The sequence below is a fragment of the Atheta coriaria genome, unplaced genomic scaffold (assembly GCF_025399875.1).
Source record: "Atheta coriaria isolate IRGN ID8LTWV9N9 unplaced genomic scaffold, Caltech_Dcor_3.1 hic_scaffold_4_pilon, whole genome shotgun sequence".
In the NCBI taxonomy this organism is placed as follows: Eukaryota; Metazoa; Arthropoda; class Insecta; order Coleoptera; family Staphylinidae; genus Dalotia; species Dalotia coriaria.
In genome coordinates, this window is record NW_027045446.1 from 9,172,793 (window position 1) to 9,198,590 (window position 25,798).

Genomic DNA, 25,798 nt, shown 5'->3' on the forward strand with positions numbered 1-25,798 from the left:
TCAATCATAGTTATAGTTAAATAGTTGAATCCGAGATGGCGCGCTGAAGTGCATTATTAGCAATTCTTTATATAATTAATTTCTTTAAAATAAAATTGCGAATCTTATTGATAGAATTGACACATACTATGTCTAGAACAAGATAGTTTAAACGAATTACATTTTTGTTAAACACTAATTATTAAATATTAGCATTTTTTAGTATCAAAAATGATGTTCGAAAACTTTTTGAATAAAAGGCCAACTTTAAATGGGTTGAATTTTAAGTTCGTTGTTGCGGGAACTTTGTGCGTCGACACCGCATATCAAAAGTGCGAAGCTGTCACGAGTGCAAAAACTAATTTCGCCGCGCCCGGCGCTAACTAACTGACTATGACTAACACAATTATGTTCATTGACTTCTAATTTGGACCAAGTGGTGTGGCATAAATTTATTAACAATGTTAACATTAAACCCGATAACATTTTCTATTTTTATTCATTGTTTTATGCCCGGGAAGGGTGACTGCGCATATTTTTGCTTTTATCTTATTGCAATATTCCTAAACATCACAACAAATGTTGGTTTAAAGATAGTCACGGTGATTAACACGCAATCTTGCGTATCAGTGGCAATTAAACGCAGCGCGCACATCCGGTGGGTGTTTACATGCGGTTTTTCCCAAAAAAAAGAGAAAAAATGCGAAAAAATTACAAAATTGGCAAAAAATTATTTAAAAAATTTAATAACAGCAAAACTTGAATGTTTATTTAAACAAAACCTATTTTATATGATAGAGGGATTATTAATCAACCTGTGAGAATTTTTTTACGCAAAAATATTAATTATTATAAGAGATATCAACAAATTACTAAAAAAAGCGTAAAATTGCTTTAAAAACGTGTTTTTCTGCTGATTTTTCATGCTTATTTTAAAATTTAGAACAAAATTTAACAATTTACAAGACAATTTATTTGTTAATTTAAAAATCTAACTTTTTAACCAAAATTTTACCAAAATAACGGCTTTTAAACCTTCTAAACTCCCCAAAAATCAATTTAATTTAAAAATTTTTCCCTAACCCCCATTAATCTACTGATACGTGCAATATATTTTCTTTACTCTGCATATCTCCGCCGTGCACACAGCCCGCCACCCAACACCCGCAATTCAGCACGCAATAAACTAAAAAATAACAACAATTGTTGCACCATCATTTTAGCGCGCACATCGCTGGTGCGTAGGCAGCGGCGGTGCGCCGGTGGCGGCACCAAAGAAGACGATGGATGCATGGAAAATCGAGAAGACCAGCAACACACATACCCATATCTCTGGGAAGTGGGCGCTGAGGACGCGAGAAGGATAACGTTGCGCGAGGCGGCGCGGTTGGCGGACGCGCCGCCAATGGGTGGAGCATGCCGCCGCCGATTTCGGCTATAAAAGAAGCGGCCGCGGCGGCAGCGGTCGTCCGCAACGCAGGTAGACGCGCACACCGCCGCTGGATACCACCATCTGAAGAGCTCACGATTCGCAACCCAACGAGCAGCAGGCCGACGCATCGGAAGCAACTTCATCAAACTTACAAGTTTTCACGCATATTCACGCAGTTTTCGACTACTACAAGACAAGTAAAGTGAGTAGAAGTTATTTTTATTATTATTATGGTAGATTTATGGTAGTTTTTGGTGGTTTTTGACAGTTTTTTGCAATTTTTTGACAAAATTTTTTAAAAAATTTGATTTTTGGCATTAAAAGTTAATTTTTTGGCTAAATATTAAGGAAAATCTTATGAAAATTTAATTTTTTATTAAATTTATCAAAAACACGTTTTATTTCGGTTTATTTTCGAGATTTTTTTGATTTTTTGCAAATTTTTAAGAAAATTTTTCTAAAAATCATTTTTTTTTGATAAAATCTTTAATTTTACTTTAGAATTCCACTGGCTAATGTAAAATAATATTTATTTAAATAATTAGTTCAATTTTTTCCATCAAAAACAACTAAAAACCCCAAATTTTAAACATTTTCATGGTGAATGCGCCGGTTTCCCACGCAAAATCCCATTTAAATTGAAAAAACCACTATAGTTACGTTGTTTTGTCTTTTATCAATGACTATCGACTTATATTGAAATGCGTGTGTTCGAAGCGTATTAAATGCGATCGAGAAGTGATTGACGCGCTTTTATCGTCGCTTAAAACCGGTGACTTGCAGCGTTGTCAACGATTGATAGTCACGTGCGTGACAGCTAGTTTAAAAGCAACAACCAAACAAAAAAATAAAAAATAAAAACACAAAATGTTATAAAATTTAATTTTTGAAAGAAATTCATTGTTGCGGTATCGTGATACGCTTCAATTAACATTTTACGACACCCGTGATACTTGAATGTTAATTAATGCAAAACGTGTTGCGTATAATTGAGTCACACACGTTCGCAGATTGTTTTCGTTATTTTTCCCTGCATAAATTTATGCAGGTGCAAATGGTACTTCATTTAAATAACATGTATAGCAATAATTTTCAAAAAATAGAAAGAAATTTTATTTTTAAAGAAGTTTTGATCAAAAAATGGATAAAAATTGATAGTTGACCTTTATTTGTGAATTTCCGTGGTTGTTTTCGTTAAATGTGTGTTATCCTGGCAAGGGGCAATTGCCTCAAGTTAAGGGTGAGTGCCGCACACGAGGGTGGTACGATCGTACGTGCTCTTGACACGCTTCGCTGCGATTTTTCGTGTTTTCCGGAATATCGCGTCGAGCACAACAATTGCAGACGGCGAAACGCGAACGACACGAACGAGCGAACGCTTACGACCGCAATTGTGCATAAACATTTATGCTTATTATCGCAATTGATAATATTTAAACTGGTTAACTGGTTATTTTATTGGGTAGAGATTGTGTGATGAATAGTTTGAGTTTTGCACGTTTTTTGGATTAAGAACTATGTAAAAGTGTTAGGTAAATACATTTTGGTGAAATTTTGTTGGTAATTATTGAATTATTTTAGAAATTTAAATTGATAATGATAAAGGATTAAATCTTTTATTGGGAAATATAATTTTTATTGAGATTTTGTTTATAGTTTGTTAGTTATTAACGTTTAAAGTTAATATTAATAAAAAGTCAATTTGAAGAAAATAAAAATTGAAATTGTTTGGTTTTTTGGTCATAACTTTTACAAATATTATTATTTTCACGATTTTCTTTTATAATATTAAAAAGGAATAAAATTGTTTTATGAAATCATAAAAATATAATAAAATTGTTGTTATTTTATTGTGTTAATAACGATTTAAAAGTAGTTGTTCATTTTTAAATTTTTTTCTTGCAATTTCACTTAAAACTTGAAAAATCATTATAAATAATAACATTTTTAAACAAAACTTTGATAAAACAAAAACTAGATAAAATTCCCTATATTTTACCGTTTATTTCATAAAAATTAATAAAACCACAACGCCGAAATCTTTTTTTGAACAATTTTTATCTCAAACTATTAAAAACTATTGTAAACATCATTATCCCTGCAATTTTTTACTATTTATTAATTAAAGTAATTAACTGCACAACAAACTTGATATCGATTGCGTCACGTCGTTAATAACAATCAATCGGGCGCAACTCCTAGAACGCAAACATTAATATCGCGTCCTGTGCGATGCTCCACAGCTCGTGACACTCGTGGCACGCGTGCGATGCTCACGTGTGTTTGCACAATATTTCCCAAGCGCGCCGAAAAACCCCAGCCGCCTATACAACCGCCGCCGCCGCCGTCGAGCGCTATCGGCGTTCATTACTCATTCATTTATTTCTAATCGGCGCATAAATTACTCCGCGTAATTGTGCGGCAGCCTTAATCAAACAAGTCGACAAGCGTTTAATATGGCAGCGATGGCAGTGATTAAGTTTGTTAGCACGAATAGACAATACAATACGACAAAAATTATCAAAAGAATAGAATAAACATGATAATATAACAACAACAATAAAGTTTAACATGTGAAAAAGTGTAAAAAGCGAAAAATGCACGATGGGATAATGTATACCTGCGAGTATGAACACATCAAACGCTTGTTTGGTTTTCAGGCGTTTTTCGAAATTACCATCGAGGTAGAAATAAAAATGTTACATGCTCGACATGTAGGGAAGCAAAAAGTTTGTTGTGTTTTACACATCCGCAATTTTTTTGAATTTTTATTAGGGTTTTATGTTCTGTTGGAGGTTTTTGCGCGATTTTTTATTTTGTAAACAAAAATTTGCTTATAATTCAAAGAATTATGATTTGTAATGTAATTTTTAAAATTTAAATCGGATTTATTTTTAAATTATTTACTTGTCAATAAAATAATCGTTCAGTATTAATTTTTAATGCAATTTTTGATTTTTTATGAAATTTTGTTTTATTTTAAACGCGCAAGCTCCACCCCGTGACTAAAACCCGTGACTAAAGTACTTTAGTCACAGCCTTGGCCGCTCCGTGTTTAAAATACCACTTTTTGCGTCTAAAAACCGTGGAAACCGTTTTAAAAAATTGAAATTGAAAATTTTTAATGCAATTTTTGCTATTTTTAACAAAATTTTGTTTTATTTTGTTGTGTTTAGTAGTTTTTTTAAGTTTTTACTTTACTACCATGTTTTTAAGATGTTTTTAATAAAATAATTTCTAAAAGCAAACAGTCAACTGACAAACGTTTACGAAACGTTAGCACTAATTACAAAACGCTCTCGAGAACAAAGTAAAAGGTGCGGTAGTCGCCTACACTTCATAATTAGGCCAGAACATAATTAACTGATTAAATAGGACCCTTATTTTTTAAATTATGATTACCCAAAACTCAAAACAAACACCAGAACACAATAATATTATCTTCTTCTTATAATTTCCGTCAAAAAACGTTAAAAACAAAAATATTAAAAAATAATTTTAAAAATCAATAAAATTGAATGTATCGAATGATATTAGAGGTAATTTCAATGATTTTAAGGGTTGAAATTTCCATAACAAGCCATTAACGATGCCATTACCTAATAGACATTTACGACAATATCAACATAATCATAATCGTAATCATTGCAGTAGTTTAAACCCATGTTTAAGCCGAAACAACGGTTGACAATTTAATGCACCGCCGTGCTCGGTAATGGCGCATTGATTTTATCTAATAAACGAAGTACATATTAATTGTTAATTGAAAACATCAACAAATCGACAACTAAATGCACCCAAGCACGAAATCAATGATTATTTAATTCACATTGTGTAATTGAAACTTTAATTGCCGATTGTAATTGTAATTAGTGCGTGAATAAATTAACATTATTCAATTAACTTAATAATTATACATTTCAATAACTAAACCAAAATAAAATTAATTTTAATTTAGTGTAAATCATGTGTATGCAATTATATTAACATGAGTGTATAATTGGTTGCCTATACTTTGAAATAAAGAAAAAGTAAAATATAAAACTTTCTTCTTTATATAATGCATTACTTGTTGCTGGTGGGTGCAACGCAAGGAACCAAACGAGTAAACTTGTCGTAACTACGCAAACATTAAACTTTGATTACCAATATTGGCCTGATCCGTCCGCCGCATCGTTTCATCGCTCGTTAAACAAGACGCATTCGAACCACCAACAGCGCGAGTAACTTTAAAGAATAATGTACATAATGTGCTCGAAGCAATTGAAAGACGACGCCAACGCACAAAACCGAGCGCAGTGTGTGTGCGTGTGTTGTCGTCGTCGCAATGAGCTGCATGTCGACGACGAGATCTTTTCAAATATTGAATCATTATCTGGATGATACTCACGATACTCGCTGTCAATCAATAACGAGCGTTTGCTTGCGCTGTAGTTCTGCGTAGGCTTTGGTTTATGATGCGATGCAGCACAAATGATTGAAGCAAACTTAAATAAATACTACTTGTAGACACAATTGAGCATGTAATATGTATGCAGCTTGAATAAATGATTGTTTCAATTGCTATTTTCGTCGTGGAACTTCGAATCAAATCAAAAATTGAAAAAGCTTAAAGGTTTACTGACAACTGTCAAACGTGAAAAGTGAAGTTACAGGAATCACCGCTAGGGGCGCGCATGTATTATGAAGTTAATATGTATACAAAGTCACGTACCTTGCAATATTTTCAAAATAAAAAACATAAAAACAAACTAAAAACAATGATAAAACATAAAATATACATGGTAAACACTTTATTTTTATATAACAACGCAAACAAATCACTACTTCACTATTTCCCTTCAGTATTTTAACGTTTTTCACCTTTTTTGGAGACATTGAGACGAAAAACAAACCTACTCGACTAATAGCACCAAAATAAAGCAAAAATAAAGTGATTCTAAGTGCTATTGGAAGGTAGAAGTGAGTGGAAAGGTCCAAAGACACCCAAAACCACATTAACAATGAATAGGCACAAATAAAAGTCGTTTTCTTAGCCCTCGAGTTCTTTACGAACGAAATTACTTTGCAAACGGTGCATATTCGATGTGTTTGCTTTCAGCCGAACATCCACGCTGAGAAAGACAAGTTAGACAAGTTAAAACATTCAGATACAATTAGTTAGCTCCACTAGATGATAAATGAAGTAATTATTTCATGCAGATATAGAACTGCGATTAATTTTATCTTCGGATGCGAGTAAATTGCGCACGTGTCAGAATTTCCATACAAAGTCGTGAAATTGACAGCAAGAAATGCGGAAAGAGAGAAATCGGAATAATATCGTTACAGGCACATGGTTAATTCGCTAGGATTTTGATTTGGTTTATTATCTACCCACACACAACAAATAATTAATTAATAAATCGTGATTTATATCTTTTTTGAGGTTAAAAATACATAACCACACTTTTAGACTATATTTCAAGGGTTATAACATGTTTAACCTCAAATTAATACTCAGATACACCCGATACATAGACTATTGTTAGGTTAATTGCTTTGTTATTGATTCAATAGTTCCAAAACTCAATTTAAACTTGAATTCGACTCTTATCTCATCCGGAAACAGGTAATTATTCATCAATATTCAAATGTGAATGGCGTCTGGCCCGCCATTCGTATTTTCAAGCACTTGAAGTCATAATATCGATGATTGATTGAACTCAATTTCCGGAGTTTTATTGTGATGAGCCAACAAGCGTGAAATTGCTACAAACGGCAATAAAACGTAATAAAAAGCTAAGAAAACGTTTACTAACGTAGTAACGCATGTGTATGGATCATATACATCTATATGATCCTTGGAATTTACTAGATTTACTACATTTAATAGAAAATCGTGTTTAATAGAGTTAATAACGTCGCTGGTCAGTGTTAATAACACGTTCTAAAGGTTGCGCTGCCCACAACTCCAACCAAAACCATCAAATCGTCAAACGTTATGGCTTTTCAGGGTTAGGGCAAGCTGCGTTGTGAACTTTGTGCTTTGTGCCTCAAGGAGTGGAAAAGTTATAAAAGCCAAGCACGCACAGCGTCTTTATTAAGAAATAAATTCACTTCATTCCTCGTTTTTTTTCACTCGTTTTGATTTACAACTATTCAAGCAGAAATAATTAGATAATTATAATTTCATTTCATTTTTCGCCTTTTTCAGTCATTAAATTAATTTATTGATTATTTTTCTTGAGTGACATGATGATTATATTCATTATTTCAATTACTTTACTAATGAAAACATAATCTTTGCGTGGTTGTAATATTCGTAATCCAGTCTGATGTGTGTTGGGTTGCCTAACACGTTTGTTCCACGTTAGCTCAGGCTGCTTTGGTATTTGGTATTTGGTCTTTTGATGTGACACTCGACACTGAATAGAAAATCACAAACGCAAAGCTAATACAATTACAATACATTGCGGAATTCGACCAGCCGCAAGCGATTGACAAAATCGACAAAATGGCGTGTTTACCGCGCGGAAAGCAAACCGCAAAATGGCGTACAATCAATGAATCTCTAATCAATCCGTACTTGATTCTGATTCTCCGGCAAACAGCAAAGTTTTAAGTGGTGATTTATTGATCATTGCACTGCCAATTAATTTTTAATCTTTTTAGACGTTTAATCTTATATTTCATCGGATTAATTAATGAAATTAGCTCGTTATGCATTTCGTCTTGTTCATGAATTTATTTTATCTTGAATCATGAATAAATATTCGCGGATAATGCGCTTTTTATGCGGTAGAGAGTAAAAATATGGCTTGAGGGTAGTATAACTTTGCGTTCTTGATGCTCTTGTAATCATCTAACCCCCGTAACAACCTAACCTCATTTGCTACGTAAGATATACACGAGTACGTTGAGGTTTTTTTTTTCGTAGACTGAAAATTTAAATCCAATTCCAATTCCGACGGCGCGTCGTTAATGCGTTTCCTTATTAAATCCGTCGCTTTCCAATCTGCTCGACGCGTGCTTTTAATTTCGCACCTTTCGCGTCCTAAATGTTGAGTCGTTAACCTAAAAATGCGAAAAAAGCGTAAAATCAATTTTTTGTTAGAAAAAAATAATTGATCTGTCAGTATATTTCAATAAATTGTTGTTTTGTTATAATTTATAGAATTTTTAACATTTTATGCAAATTTTTCGATTGTGTATTTTAATTGAAAGTAAATCCAAGTTTGTGTTAAACAATTTTGTACGTGCGCGTAAAATTCTCATCAAAAACTTGATGAATTTGTTTTCAATTTTAATTAAAACGTATAAATAAATTTAATTCAACACCAGAATTAATAATTAACTCGTTTGTCACTCAACGTGGATTAACACGGCGTCAACCTGTGGATATATAGGTAATAATGAATAATTTAACTTTTATAATAATGAAATTATTAAACTTTTATTTGTGACTAGATTTTGCCCGCGACTTCGTCCCGGTAGTGTTTAATAAAAATGTAATTTGTTTTTACTCTCTTGTTCTAGACATAGTATGTGTCAATTCTATCAATAAAATTCGCAATTTTATTTAAAAAATTAATTATATAAAGAATTGCTAATAATGCACTTCAGCGCGCCATCTCGGATTCAACTATTTAACTATAACTATGATTGAATCTCAATGCCAACTTTTATCTTATAGAAAAAGGATGTTTTTAGGGTTTTCCCGGCAATTATTCAAATTTTTCTCGCCGTAAAAACCATCCTTGGACTTTAACGAACATTTTAAAAAAAGAATTGGCCAAATTGGTCGAGGCGTTGTTGAGTTATGCGCTTACTAACAAATTTTGCGTTTCATTTTTATATTATACATTCATTTAACAAATGATAAACATACAAGAATATATTTTACTTCAATGAAATAAAAGTAACGTTTGTGTATTTTCTTTTTCTTTTTCTTTTTTCGTTTTTTGTCTTTTTGAGGTTATCGTCTGCTATTTCTGCATTGTCACAAGTCACAATAAAGATACCAACTTGATGGAGGACGAAATGTTGGTCCCCCGACCCGACTAAAGTATGCACGCAAATATGTCGAAACAAAAATGTTGCCACCGCGTAATATCTTTTACTCTTTCAGGCGAGTCCTTTTTGTCATAATATTCACATAAGTTTTGGGGCGTCCTTTGTGTGACTGCGGTATTATACCTACGAGTATGTTTGAAGTACATAAAAGTTTCCAAAACATAAATTTTCCTCCAAAAATACAAAAAATTATTTATTTACTTGTTACACGTTTTATTTTCTCTCCTTTTATTGAAAATAGACATGAAGAGTAAAATAAAAGACGTTTTGTAGGTTATTTTGCAAAAAAAGAGGTTAAAACTGTCAAATAACATAAAATTCTTAGAGGTTATAAAGACTTTGCACTTCTATTGTGTCAATAGATCATATATAATCAATGATTATGAATTTATTCCAATTTCTATTGAAAAAATAGGCAAATGTGTAGGCGCACGCTCTAGCCCGTGACTAAAGCCCATAACTAAAGTACTTTAGTCACGGCCTTGACTATCCGTGTTTAAAGCACCACTTTTTATGTCTAAAAACTGTAGAAAAATGCAAATAATTGAGATATACGTATCTGCTGTATCAAAAGATCTTATATAATCATTGATTATAAAAATTTTCTCTTTTAATACAAAACCGTTATAACTCCTAAAATAAAAAGATAAAAACATAATTTTTGTTACAATTGATAGATTTAAACATAACCTATGATATGCGCCACTCATTTATTAATATTTACCCAAAATTAAAGAGAAAAACTCAAAAAACAACAAACGAGTTGATTTGTATTCTAAATATTTTGTAACACCCTTTATTGTATTTACAACAAAATACAAACCACGTAGGTATTGTATCAGTTACGACTTTGACTTTGTTCCAAAACTTCGTTATTCGTTGTTTTATAATTTAAACTTGCCTGACTCCACGACTGCCATGACTCCGCTTTGTGTGCAACTTAATTAAACTCAACTTGTGGCAAACTTCCATTCCAAAAGACTAATTGATCCGGCTACTTATACTCAGCCTGCTTAATATTAAAATATCTAAACATAAATACAATCAAATCACAATCAAAAAAACTTCTACCTCTCTGAATTTATTTACGTACAATGCATTTCCATAGAATTCACTTCACCTTGTTCGTTATCAACGTTATCTACGTTCATCTGATGTAGCAATTTTGATAGTATTACGGATTTCAATAGCCGACTGCATGGCTATTGAATGAATAGCTCTGAATCGCTTCAATGGCTGAATTTGCGGAAGGCAGGTAATGCCAAGGCGCAAAATTGGATCATTTGCGTCAGAGATTTCTCGGAAAACTTGGCGATCAAATAATTTAAGTGATATTGCAATATTCATATCTATATCAATATGGGAAATTGTGTTATAAATTTTTTTTATAAATAAATTGTTAGTGAGGTGTTGCAGCATAATGTCAAATAAGTTGCATATTAAATTTTTACATTGTGGTTATGTTAGGGGATTGAAACAGGTATTCTTAAGGGATGAACCGAGGAAAAGTATGTCACGCGGATAATGCGGACGTGTTTTTGCCACCGGGGAGTTTTATATTACACAGAGTTGGACAATGGAAAGTTTATAAATCTCCATTTACTGAATTGAATGAAACTTTGTCAACATAGAGTTTATTTAGTTAGGTAATTACATAGTAGATGGCACTGTAAGCAAAAAATAACCGAATTAAATTTAAAAATTGCAATTTATTAAAAATTAGTGTTTTTTCATTGAATTTGTTGGCGCAGTTCATTGAAAATATGTAATTAATTTGTATTTTTTTGTTTAACACCCTGTATATGTTGATTTTTTCAATAATATTCATAAATTTATTTTAAACTAGCTTTAACCCTTGGCTTCGCTCGCGACTATCTAAAATAATGAAATTGCTTCCGTACGCGTGTGTAGTCAGAGAAGAAGTAACAATGAAGTAGAATGGCGGGAAGTTTAAAATGGCTGAAAGTATAGTCTATGGAAGTATAGTGTACAGTCTCCATAGTGTAGTCAATTGGATTTGATGTTGACGTAGCTGTCGGTAATACAGTGTGATAATACAGTGTGATGGTACTATAGTACTTAGGTTTGAGCTTCATTGCTGGAATTCTAGATGGCGTTAAAGTAGTCAAATAGCCAGATGCAGAGGTATTATTGGCTAAAAAAATTTCTTTATTTTATTTAAAAAATATTTTTTTTTATTAAATAAAAAGTAGCCTATAACCATTCGGGGACCACTAAGAATATGTGTACAAATTTTCATGATGATCGGTTAAGTAGTTTTTGCGTGAAAGTGTAACAAACATCAGGACTTTCGCATTTATAATATTAGTAGGGATTAATTAAAAATGATAATAATGCACTTAGCGCCATCTAGGAATTAATTATTTAACTTTAACTATGATTTAATTTTTTTAATCCTTAATTTTACATCCTTCCTATCATAATTTTTAATATTTTAATATATATTCTCCTATTTTGAGCTAAGATAAATCCAAATAATCATAGATCATCAAAATCTGTCCAGCCGTTCTTGAGTTATAAGTGTTTTAACTAACACACGTTTTTTATAAATTTTTATATACATTTAAACATTTGAAACTTTAGTAAATGTAAAATTTATAAAAACATGTGAATAAGTAGAGGTCTTCCAGAATATATCACAAAAAAAACCTTCCAGTTGCTGTGAATTTGTAAAAAACGAATTGCGTGAATCTAGAGTAAAGCACAATCGCCAAGAATGAATGCTTCTGTAAATCCCTATGTGTTCTGTTTCTTCATATGCACGCAACCAAACATACACCCTCGCGTTTTTCAATTCGTCCGTATAAGAAAAACACGACGTCGATAGCTTCCCGCTTCGATTGTAAGTCAAAAAAGCATTCGCATCCTCTACGATCCACACGATCATCGAATCATTTATTCGCAAAATACGATTTGATGCGAGCACACGTCTCAAAAGTGAATAACTCGCAAAAGTTACACGAATTGAATTACAATTTGATCAGCACACATAGCAAACACAAGCAAACTTTATTCTGAAAATTAAATTTTAGTTAAATTCACAAAGTTTTTAGTTTTGGTGTATGGTGTATGTTAAGTTGCCATTAGTTTCAATTTGGGGTGTAGAAGCTGTCAAAACTACGTCTACGATGTCTACGCGTTAGTTTCATGTCGTAACAGGATACATTTCTTGTTTGGTATTCCTTGTCAGTCGTACGTCTTGTTATTTCCTCGCGCATGTGAAACAAGAAAAAACAAATAAATTGCTAGATGCAAAGGTTCATGACGCCTTTTCAAGTGCGACGGCTGTGCCCAGAGGAAATGCAAATATTTCGCGACGTTTTTTCTCGTGGGTGGAATATTGCTTGAGGAAATAGTAAAGACAGAAACAAAAACAAAAAAGAAGTAAATAAAAGAAGCAAACGATGATACGGACGATATAATAATATGAAACACACACAAAAATGAGAAAAATATACGGAAATAAGAAAAAGATTATAAAATATTGCTTTTTGAATATTTAAACAATTTCCAACGAAAGGATGAGGATGAATTTGTTTTACTTGTAGAAAGAACGTGTAGAAAGGAAAGGAAATTGTAGATGTTTTAGATCCAGATGTACTAGTACAAGAATATAAAATGTACATTTTCTGTTTTCTAGGTTAATGTTGTTATGGGATTGTGGAATGATATTCATGAGATTTCTTATATTCATAACACAATCATGATTATTATTGTTATCTTACAAGAGATCGGGATTAGTTAAAATTTACATTTTCATTAGAAAAAGATTTTTAGTGTCGTAGGTGTCTTAAAAAATAAATTTTTAATAAAATATTTTTATTGGGATTGAAATTGAAAATTTAAATTACAATTTTATGTTTTTCTTGGAAAATACTGTTTTGAATTGAAATTTTATGCAATTTTATATTATTTTATTCAAAAGTACATCAGAAAAAAAGGTTCACAATGGAAAATATACTAATTGGCTCATTATTTGCCAAATTATAAGCATTCAATAAATGAAAACACGTAAAATATGATTTTTAAAAATATTTTTTTACTTTTACCTTTAAATCAACATTTTTTCTTTGTTTTGAGACATAAAAAGTGGTATTTTAAACACGGACGGCCAAAGTCGTGACTAAAGTACTTTAGTCACGGGTTTTAGTCACGGGGTGGAGTTTTCACCTAAAATTCATGTTTCAAATGTTTAACTAAAGCAAAATGTCTTAAAATTTACTAGAAAAAATGTTAAAATAACAGATTTTACTTTTATAACCTTAAATTTTCATTCACTTGTCTCTTAAAAAACATAAATAACCTCAAATATGACTTAAAATGAAAACATTAATACAAATACATACATTACCCTTCCTTAATTTCTCCTCCAAATACAATTTTTATCAAGCGCGTAATTTTCACTTAACCTTCAATTTTCAAACGGATATGAAAGTAGTGCGAGAATTCTTCATATCCGCTCGTCGCACTGAAACTTTTTTCCGACTTCCTCAATCGATTCCACCCGCCAACTCAATCCAAACACTCCCTCGTGGATATACAACACACACAAAATGACAACTTGAGTTGATTTTTACACTTTGATCAAAGTTCCTTCCACGGGAAAATCCTTTGGTAATCCAACTTTCATTTTGCATAATTCAGATCTCCTAACCACAAACACTAACTATACCAACACCCAAGGTATACGAGTACACTACACCTGTATATCAGTATGTTGATATGTATAAGTTTGATTGAGGAATTTCGAATGGTATAGTTGGGTCTGGCGGCGATTGTGGCAACTTTATCTCGAAACGCCTCAAACGCTTTATGCGAAACTATTATGCGAATGTCGTGCGTACAGAATGTGAAGTGGAACTGAGGCTGGTTTTAATTATGCAGGCACGTGTGCCAGGTGAGCAAATTCCCGAAAATTTAGAATGCAAACAAGCAAACCAGCTAACCAGCAAACAAGCATATTGTTCAAACGTGTCCGACGGGTTTCATACATCATGTAAATCATGTAAATCGGTAAATCTAATTCGTTGATTTCTATTGTATGCAACTCAGCATACATCAAAATGTGTATTGGGTTGCCTAACACACAAAACCATTTTTTTCTCAAATTTTTATATTTTATTGTTTTTCTTTGTAAACAAAGCAGTTTTAATAATTTATCAATAGTTTATTACGTGTAAACATTACTAATTACCACTATTTACGTTTTATTATTTGTTTTCTCAATTTTCTTGGGTCCAAAAGAAGCAAACCAAGATAAATAGCACATAATTAATGCTTCCTAAACAAATTACACCTTTGGAGCACAGTTTTACCGGTACACAAAGAGCGTAATTAAAATTTTATGTTACAACATTATTTATCTTGACTGGTTTTGTTGGTAAATCATTTATTTATTAAATTTTATTAATAATTGTGCTTTAAAAACACGAATCGAACGGAAGTTGTGCTTTCCAGTTCTTGATTAACAAGATACCAATTTTAATGATTAATTAGGGCAATATTTAAATGAAACATTGTATTTTCGAATGCTCGCTTCATAACTCACAGCCTCAGGCACATAAACATGGAGAGAAATCGAAGAGGACAAAGAGAACAAAGTTGATTAGGGAAAATGTACTGTTTTCACAGCGACACTCAATACACGGTGTATTTTCATTGATTTTGAGGTTATGTGAAAGGGTATTGGTAGGTTAGGTTATACCAACGCCATCTATGGTCATTTATTTGTAAATTAAGCATTAATTGATGGATTTTTATTAGATTTACGTGAATTTTTGCTTAAAATTGCATAAAAATGCGTTAAAATAGGTTTTAATGAGAAAAAAAGAAGAAAACTGTTTGATATTGCATTGGAATGTCAATAAAAACGAATTTTAGTAGAAATAAATTGATATTTTGTCATTTTTTACATTTTTTCTTTCAAATTACACAATTTCATATTTTATTTCATTTGATACAAAGAAAAACTGTTACCTATGGTTACCCCTGCATATTCTACCGTTTACTGAAGGTGAATAATGAAAACAGAGTGCTTGCCGACTCGCTGATGGTTATTATAACGTAGGGAATATGCGAATACCCTAATAATTCATAATAGAGTTTACTTTTCCGTAAAGGTTTCACGTAACGCAGTTCAAAACGCGATAAAACCGAAAAAACCCAAAACGAGTTAAAAGTGAGGTTGTATTTTAAGGTTAGAGTATTTGACAATGACGTTTACCATGTTAACAACGCTAATAATTGCAAACAGTCGAAAGCAAACAACATTTATGCACAATATTCGTGCTTGTTAACTTGTATCAGGAAAGTTTGTTCACATGGACGACACAACAGAGAAAATGGCGCAAATTGTGCAAATGGTGCATGAAACCTATCTGCGTTAGGTAAATACAAACCTGTGGGACTGTTTTGATAGAACAATATCAAATATCTGCACCCGGGAGATGATATACTGAGTAAATGCGAAGAACCAACATTATTTTAACTTCCTGGTGTTTTTCTTTGGTTTTTATTGAGTTGTAAAGAAAATATGGATAAAATATTAATGTGGTTGTGTTAATCTTTTGGTTTAAGAGGGTTTTTAGGTTAAAAAAGTATTTTTAGAAATATTTAAGGAGGAAAGTGTGAACATCATAAAAAGTTTACACGTTGCGCTAAAATACAGCATAATAAAATGTTGTGCGGTGATGTTACGCAGCCAGAACGCAAAATGTCGAAAGTTTGCGAAGTTAAACGAACATTCAACCTCACGCAGACCACAAATACCACACAACTCGCAATAAAAGCTGTATTTGTATACAACGTAATTAGTATGTTTTGTTTTACGCAAATATTACTTGTTGCTTTATAATTTCTAAATTTTTAATTGAATTATACAATAATAACGTGTATACTTGGTTGCATACAGTTGCTTCTCTGTTATTTTAAGCTAAAAAAGTAAAATTATTATTTTTCTGCATTTGCTCTGCGATTTCGCAGTTTGTCAAAGTGCCGAGTCGGTAAGTTGCGAAATCGACTTGAAATCGACAACAAACTCTTCTTCGTTTTTCGCTTCAGGTTAAAACAGCGTTCTCTGTGCGCTGTTGACAGAGTGTAAAAAAAGGGTAAAAAGAGTCGCATCAAAGTCGTAAAAGCTTGAACCTTTCACATTTCAGCATGGCGCATATTCCACCTCATTTTCAGTGTGTTGTAACACGCATCAACACGTTGCTGCACGTTCCAGAGCGTCCGAGAGTGTCGGCGTTTAGTAAAACACGCACAAACAATGTATATAATCGGGGAGAAACCGGTAATAAAAGTAATACCCGCCTGGGAGCTGGCAGACAAATATTGCTTCAGTGCGAAACGGCGTAGTTACGCGCTGGGAATCTTCTTGGAGCGATAAAATATGAAAATCATGTAAATTAAGTGGTATTCAAGATTACTGCTTAATATTTAAGGTTAAAATCTAAGATTTTCATAATTATTAGATTGACATCACTATAGGCAACCCAATATACATCTATGTTAATTGTAAGTTGTCTATAGTTAAAAATTATGTTTTAAAGCTTAAAAATGTGTTTTAAAGAGGTAAATATGTTGATATAATGTTAAATATGTGTTTATTGCTATGAAATTGTTATTTTAGACATTTTTATCGATCCGCAGCGCGTTTATGGAATTCAATCGTGTGCAAACGCAATATTGAGTGATTAAATTCACGGAACTCGAAAAATATCAAAGCAAAAGCAAAAAATGACAAACATACGTCGTTATAAAGTTCAATATACATTTAAACTCACATAAATATAATAAAAATAAGGAAATATGTGAAGATATCATTCAATTTCGCTTGAATTTTGATCATTATTCAAGATATTATCGAACACAACTAGTTATTTTATGTATTTTTGAGTCAAAACGATAAAACGACATAAAACCAAAGTAATAGACCTGATTTGTAGATTTATGCGTCAATTTGCAAATAAAAAACGCACGCAAAAGCAACGCACGTGGGAACATCGCCATAAATAACGCCATTATTAATGCCGCCATTGTCGGCGGTATCAGTGGAAGCAAACAGCGTATCGCAGCGTTCACATCCTGGCGATTTTCCTCTGAATTGCATTCACTTCATATATGATTCACCTGTAATGTGCGCGCCCGTTGTAGATAACCTACTTGTGTGTTGTATGTTGGGTTGCATAAGTTGTAGTTACATGTTGCATTGGTAGCCTGCTTTTCACTGCGTAATACATCGATTGATCAAAGTATCCCTAAGTATTTTGATAAATATTAATTAATTTAGCATTTAAAAACTTTATTTTTCAAGTTTCTTGTCATGAGTCCGAAACAAAGCTTAATTTGTTTCATCACAGCACTGTTTGAATTGAGACTGTGTTGTTGGAATGTTGTCTGAATGAAGTTGAACGGAAAGTAAACTCGCAAATCTTTGCGCTGAACTTGCTTTTGCTTCGCCGTCGCGAAAGCCTATAATGATTATGAAACTTCGGATAAAGCGAGCGGGCGTTGTGAAAGATAAATGCGTGTCCGGAACGTTTCGAGAACGCCCCCGATGGACTCCGATGGAAACGTGCGTTCCATTCGCAGAAAATCGTTTCTCATTTCAATTCGTAATTTGCATAATTTACTTTGTTATCCACTTTTCTTGTCGCTGCTTTTTTTTGCTTCGACTCTAATTCGGAGTTATTTGCTTCTGTTCAAAAGAAGAGCGTTTCACTTTTACTACCCTCAAGCGTATCAAGTCTTGATAATCTAATTGTAATCTAAAAATGGAAACAAAATGTTATTAAATGATCAAAATATAATTATAATTTAGATATTTACTTATTTTGGTTACCATAAAATGCATTTAAGAGGTTAAAAGTTTATTTTTGAGGTTATGATTGTTTTTTGACACTTTTAATGCGTAAAATAGATAAAAAGTGAGGTTATGCAGCTATATTAGCTATTAATTACTTATATAATTAATATTAGTAATATTTTATCAATTTTGAAGCACAAAACTATTTTATTTGTTACAAATTGACTCAAAAAAGTAAAAAACTTTTATTTTAAAGTTTTTAGTAATTTAAGTCAAAGGTATTTAAATGCTATGCAAATAAACGTGAGGATAATTAATGTCATCAGATGTAAAACGTGTTAACTTTGGCTTTTACACGAATTTCAACGAAATTCCCAGCTTTTTCAATGCTTTTCAATGATTTTCAACTTTGTTTTCATCAGAAGTCAGCGCTAATTTTACCATTTTGCACCGGTTGAGTTCAGTTCAATTGACTATTTTATACTTACGGCTACAAGTGATATTTCTAGGTATAACGTTAATTTTGGGTATATTTATTACCTAATTGCTAAAATATATGCAACACAAAGACATTTCTTAAAATTAAAGAAACTTTGAAAGAAAGCTTCAAGTGTAATTCATATAATTTATCTAATTGAACTTGTTTAACTTGTTTTATGCTTTGGTATGCCCGTAATGAAAACGGTTTTGTTTGCAGGATGAAATTCATGGTCCAGCCACGCATCAACGGCATTCCAATGACGCTCTTCGTCGCCGCCATCGTGCTCCTCACCGTGGCGCAATTAAGTTCTGCAAGTCCAATGATTCCCAACTAGTAAGCAATTAATTATTAAAATTTAATTATTCAATATTAATCCATATTATCATTATAAATGCCAATGTAAGTTTGTACTTGTATGTTCGTTACGCTTTCACGCGAAAACTACTGAACCAATCTTTATGAAATTTTGTTGATATACTTTCAAAGATATTGCGAAGAACATAGAAAACTTTTTAATTAAAAATTATAACTTAAAGGGTGTTAAATAAGGGATGAAAATTGGTATAGAGAAAGACTCATAGTAATAGTTGAATAATTCAATTACAGATGGCGTTATAGTGCTTTATTGGCATTTTTCCTTTTTCTTCAATTAAAATTGCGGATTTTATTGATTAAATTGACACTTGATATCGCAATCAATATTTGTAACATTGTAAAATTGGATTTACGAGTTGCTAACCCACCATTGACGTCATTAACAACATCCAATGTATCGCTGCGAGTTAAATTACTTTTTTTTCTACTTCCACCATTAAAGCACCACTTTTTCTACGGTTTTGAAGCACAAAAAGTAGTACTTTAATCACGGCCGTGACTAAAGTACTTTATTTATTACTTTCTTTAGCGAATACGTAATCCATTTTATATTTGAAATATTTATTTATAATTTTCGTGAATATAAATTGTAAATCCAATATTCACGAAAAATTATAAATAAATATTTCAAATATAAAATACTTTATTCATGTTCTTTAGTCACGGGGTGGAGCTCGATGATATTAAAAAAAACATATATTGAGTATAAATTACATCTTCATATCAAAACTGAATTAAATTCACTTATAAATCAATAAACTTTTAATTAAACTCTAAAATAGATAATACAGGAACAATTAGTTAATCCTAAAATTGCCATCCACCGCCAACTTCAATTTGTCAATTCGTAATTTGTGTATCGTTTAATCTTGACCAAGCAACAATTAACACCATCACGTCGCCGGTAATGATGCGTGTTAGTCCAGCGTTAATTAAGCAGCCCTCGAATACCAAACAATTTATCAACGTATCTCCACATAACCCACCAACCAACATGAAATGACATACTGATGTAATGTCATATTGTCCCTCCACACATCATACACACATATGTATGACACACACCTAACCTCATTTCGACACTTTAAAGCGAATTGTTGCATAATATATTCGCGAATATGCGCGTAGAAACAGCGCGCGGCAAAGACACAGCCCGACGCATGTTGGAGACACATTGTCTTGTGTTACTAATGCGTGTCGTTGTCGAGTTATAGTCAATTATCGTCGCGCTTAATGAACTCGGTGGGACAATTAAGCTCGAGCGAGCCTGTCAGCTCCTTGTAAACTAGCATTGGATGTGCTGAATTCAATTACGTCAAATCAAATCAAATCAAATCAAAATAACACATAATTACATAGATAGATAATATAGAATAATAATAATAACTTGGATGTGTATTTAGTTTGAGGAGATATATCTATATATATAAAATTTGCGTGTCACAGTGTTTGTTTCCATACTCCTCCGAAACGGCTTTACCGATTTTACCAAATTTTATATGCGTATTCAGTAGGTCTGAGAATCGGCTAACATCTATTTTTCATACCCTAAGTGATAAGGGTTGTTCAACCTTAACTTTTTTAAATTTTTGGACAAATTCTTTTGTTTTTATTTTTTTATAATGTGGAATTAAAAAATACATACAACCCTAAATTTTTAGTTTTTTATCACCAACCCCTATTTCTTTATAGCCATTTTAGTAATTTAATCATTTTTCATCCCGCTCAAAGAAAATTTTTATATGCGTATTCAGTAGGTCTGAGAATCGGTAACTTCATATCTCTAAGAGATAAGGGTTGTTCACCCTTAATTTATTTTAAATTTTGGTCGAAATTTTTTGTTTTTATTTTTTTAATGTGGCATTAAAATATACATACAACCCTAAATTTTTGGTTTCTTATCACCAACCCCTATTTTTTATAATAAGTAAGTTACTTTTTGTCTACACTAAAATTTATCTAGGAACTAGAAATAATTTATATGGCAAAACAACGTTTGCCCGGTTAACTAGTATTAATATAATATAAAGAGTAGTCTAATTAATTATGTTCATGATTATTTAGTAATTATGCTAATATTGAATCAAAATCGGCAATAAAAAGAGAAAAATTTAAATTTAAAAATAAGAAATGTTAAAAATGCACTTTAACGCCATCTCAATTTGAATTTTGTTACTAAAATTAGAAGAAATCTCTTGAATTGCTATTTTAACTTTAATCCCTTATTTTACCCCCTTCTAGTTAAATTTTTATGACAAAAAGTAGCCTATTTCATTTTCCATGCTCTAAAGTATGTCTATACAAAAATTTATCAAAATTAATTCATTGGTTCACCCGTGAATGCGTAACAAACAAACACATACGAATGGCGACTACATGATAATAGAATATTAACATCCCAAAAACATTGTTTTTACTTTTTAAGTAATTTTGAACATAAGCCTACTTAAAGTTGTAGATAATTCCCCCTAAGATTTTACAATGTGAATAATTTATTGTTTGAAGTTTGTAGACATTTAATGCTTCTTGTTTTGTGCTTTTCGCAGCTTTGATTACGACATGCATCAGAAGCAGAACGTGCAGGCGCCTGACTTCACCAAAGCAGGAATCCAATCGACCCTGGAATACCTGCAAAACGCTCTGAATGCTTTGAACTTGGAAAAGTAAGTAGTTTTTCTATTTTTACATTTATTTACATTTTAGAAAGTTTTTATAATAGAGGTTATGTTAACAATTTGACAATTTTGACAGATATACGAAGAGTAAATCTATCTAATAAACTGCAACATTTTAGGTTATGTGTTGTGTGTATCGTATTGTACTCGCGGATATTTGCGCTCAGTGTCAATATTTCGGCAGTGATTTATGCTGATTGAATATTAGTGTGCGACACGATGCTGAGCCGCATGCGGCGTGTGTTTTATTGTTAATGGATTATTCCGTTTTCGAATTATTTTCATCCGCACTCGCAACAGTTTATATACATTTCCAAAAGTTTAACTAAATAATAACAATAATAATACTCTACTGATAGGTAGAGTAGAGTATTAGTAGAAACTGATAATAATTTGTTATTTTTAATTTTGCGTTTCTCTTGTAAATTTTGAGGTTATATTAATCACAAATGCAATGTGAAGGATGTAAATGTGGATATTCAGTGTAATTCATTGTAAATTCGGTAATTTATTCAATTCGTGTTTCCGGTTTTCGGTTTTGTTACTGGCTATAAATTACAAAATCAATTTGCTAATTATGATACAAATTTGTGCAGTCAGTTGACATCATTTCATAACGAACGATTAATGATTATTCAAATTTATTTTCATTTTTAATTGCTGTGTTGTGTTTCAATTGTGAGTTGAAAATTAAGCGAAACATGTCGAATATAAAGCAATTTGTAACCCAACACGATATTTAAAAATTAAAAATGGAAATAAATGTTTTAAGTGATTACTGATCACAATAGACACCAAATGTTATTTAAATGGAAAAAATTATTTATTTTATTTTATTGTTTTGGCAAAAATTATATTTTAAGCGGAAATGATGGCAAATAATTTCAAAATAATCACATTTCTCATATTTTTTATTCTTTAAATGATTTGATTGATTTTATTTATTATATTTTGTTTTATTTTTATTTTGTTTGTTTATCTTTAGATCAGAAATATATACGCCGATTACTTCACGCTCGGACCGATACTCTTTGCCACTCGACGGCGGTCTTACTAGGGACAATAGCGGGAAATGGACGTATGAAATACTGAAAACAATTAATAAGATAAACAACCCGAATCAGTAAAACCCACAATTCACTTAAAATATTGACATATCGAATATCAAAATATCCATTTATAAAAATAAATATCATTGCATCACGTAAAACACTTCAATTTTTAACCCATGCATAAAAAATAATACTTTTTGTATTTAAAATAATAGAATATTAAGTATCAAGTGGCTAAACGAGAGTTTTTGTCACGAGTGTTTAATCAATCGAGTGTATAACAACGTTTAGCCACATGATGCTTACGCTATTTTTTCTATTTCCACTTTATTTCTGTTTGGTTTTTGAATTTGAACTTTTTATTTTAAATCATCAAAGGCGCAGGCGCAAGCTCCACCCCGTGACTAAAACCCGTGATTAAAGTACTTTAGTCACGGTTTTGACCGTTCGTGCGGAAAGCACAACTTTTTATGTCTAAAAGCCATAAAAAAAAACAGGCGTTTTAAAAGTGGAAATAGACAAAATAAATAAAATGAAATTATTATCAATAATCAACAAGTTAATACGTTATTATTTTATCACCCATGAATACGTGATGAGAAACGTTTATTTTAATGCCTAGGCAGTAAATAATTCCAATTAACGAAATAATATATCTCTTAATGTGTTCTTATCTCATCTATTACAAAAAAAGAAAAAGAACATAAATTGTCCATAAAATAGATAGATTGCAATAAATGATTGTCGTCTACACAGGTAATCTTATTATTTCATTATTTATTTACGAGTATCGTTATCTATTATGTTATTACGTTTTGTGTTTTTTTCATTAATTATTAATCATGTAATTGCTTCTAGTCTCGTCTAGCATAAAAAAATTATTTTTTCACATTTATTTTAATATAATTTATTTATTTTCATTTAATTTAAAGAAAAACACATAAAAAGCTATTCATATGAAAGAAAAGTTTTATAATAATATTAATTACACATTTTCATTAACCCAACCAAAATATTCTCAACATATTAATAATAATAATAATAATAATAAATGAAAATCTGCTTCTGTTTTCGTGTGAAAATTAATAATTATGTTTAATAATTCAATGTTTTTGTAACTAATTGAATCTAAAACAAAATTCAAAATGTTTTAGCACCAAGAGAGGAATCGACTTGGGTCTGGGCCGTGGCTTCTCCGGCTCGCAGGCAGCCAAACATCTGATGGGTCTTGCCGCCGCCAACTTCGCCGGCGGTCCAGGCCGGCGACGACGTGCCGCACCCGTCGCCAGCATGCGCGACGACTTGGACGTCTAAATCCAGCCGCCGCCGTCGCCGCACGCATAATCTAAACCACTTAAACAATTACCATGTACTACACCTAACACACTAGACACATGCAGTCCTCCAACACCATCGGGACACAAATATCAATAATTATTAAATATTATTAATGTGTCATTGTACTTCTTCTCAAATAGACACTTTATCCAAACAGAATAAAAAATTTTGATTTTTTTTCATTTTGACATTTGATATTTGACAGTTGGCACTTTTTGACAACTGAACTTAGGTTAGATTCTCTTATGTCACACACACACGATGTCAAAATGTCGAATATCTAAGATGTCTATTTTATAAGTAAAAGTTTAATCCAACTTATCGATAAACATAATATCTATTGGTGTTGCTTCACTCAATAAGCTCAACAAATCAAAACTCAAATTCAAGAAGAAAAAAACAAAAACAAAATGGCGAAATGTTGAATGTTGGCCTAAAAATTCGGTATACTTATCAACTTAACCTCAAAAGCAACTGTCGCAACTATTCAATTATTTGTTAAATCTAAGAGATTGCACAAAGAAACGAAAAAGTTTATTAAAGTTTGAAACTTATAATAAAAAACCAGGGGAAGTCGGAGAGAATAATGAATAATGAATTAAATAAATTGATGTATTTTCTGATGTATTTATCTTAACTTTAAAGCATAGCATGGTGAATGATGGAATTATTTTCAAAGCAAATTAAAAGCAAAGCGCATAAAAATGAAATGATAATTAATTTAAAGATTAAAGATTAATGAATTAAAGTTATGAACGTGTGCTATATGTATTGTTAGCGGATAGTTACACATAGTTAGCAATAGAATAAATAGTTTCTGATTGCAAAGCGTGTTTGTTATTTATTATTAATTTATTACCTTGTAGTTGTTTGCTTTACAGATTTTCGTTCGTTTTCGGATGAAAATGATTGTAATTGAAGCTAATGCGACGTGAACGATTTCAATTTGTTGCATGAGATGCACGAGAAATTGCGCGCGGTGGGTCTTTGATGTTGGTTGAGGTTATGTTGCGTCCTTTATTAGCTTCCGGTCTGCCATGGGCGATTACATCCGGTGGAGAGTGGGTAAACCACGACGTGCGCATCACCAACCGCGAAATATTAAATATAAACGAGCGAAACAAGATGAAATTAATGAATGCTAATCAGGTTTAATAAAAAGTGTACACGTAGATTGTTTTGCAAGATGAATAAATATTGTTTTTGGGTTTTTTCCTTGAAAATACAGAAAATATGTTGATTTGATACTCCTAGCGACCTCTACATGCAAGTATTGTGACTAAAAGAGTATTAAAAGTATTTCTATTCTATATTTTTCAAAAAAATAACAAAAAACTTATTATTTTGTTATATTCTCACCCAAAAATATTTAAAATGATTGGTTTTTATTTTTGTACGATTTAAATTAAGTTATTTCGTGTTTTTTAATAATTTTAATAATACTAATAGGAAGTTTAAAACCCGCTTAGCCTTCGAAATGCGCATCGCGACATTAAAGTTATTTGTGAGACGGGTTTTAAACTTCCTATTAGTATTTGTTTACTCACAGTGCATCAAGTAGTGTAAATTTTAATAATTTTTAAC

The 25,798-nt window shown here is 31.7% G+C and overlaps 1 protein-coding gene across 2 annotated transcripts; it reads left to right on the top strand.

The window, feature by feature from the left end:
- The first annotated feature begins 1,374 nt into the window (after positions 1-1,374).
- Dh31 (diuretic hormone class 2) lies at positions 1,375-25,042 on the top strand. 2 transcript variants are annotated; one of them, XM_065301824.1, is made up of 4 exons: positions 1,375-1,613; positions 18,991-19,107; positions 21,696-21,812; positions 24,031-25,042. In XM_065301824.1, the coding sequence occupies exons 1-4, from the start codon at positions 1,396-1,398 to the stop codon at positions 24,188-24,190; spliced, it is 612 nt and encodes a 203-aa protein (XP_065157896.1). In that variant the 5' UTR covers positions 1,375-1,395; the 3' UTR covers positions 24,191-25,042. The 2 variants fall into 2 exon arrangements, with proteins under 2 accessions (XP_065157896.1, XP_065157897.1); XM_065301825.1 differs by lacking the exon at positions 24,031-25,042 and adding an exon at positions 22,810-23,034.
- The last annotated feature ends 756 nt before the right edge of the window (positions 25,043-25,798 follow it).

Bases quoted from the DNA above. Each gene is read 5' to 3' on its own strand.
- Dh31 (XM_065301824.1), top strand. From the start codon at position 1,396: ATGCCGCCGCCGATTTCGGCTATAAAAGAAGCGGCCGCGGCGGCAGCG. The intron at 1,614-18,990 runs GTGAGTAGAAGT...TTTTGTTTGCAG, and splicing joins ACTACTACAAGACAAGTAAA to GATGAAATTCATGGTCCAGC. The intron at 19,108-21,695 runs GTAAGCAATTAA...TGCTTTTCGCAG, and splicing joins AGTCCAATGATTCCCAACTA to CTTTGATTACGACATGCATC.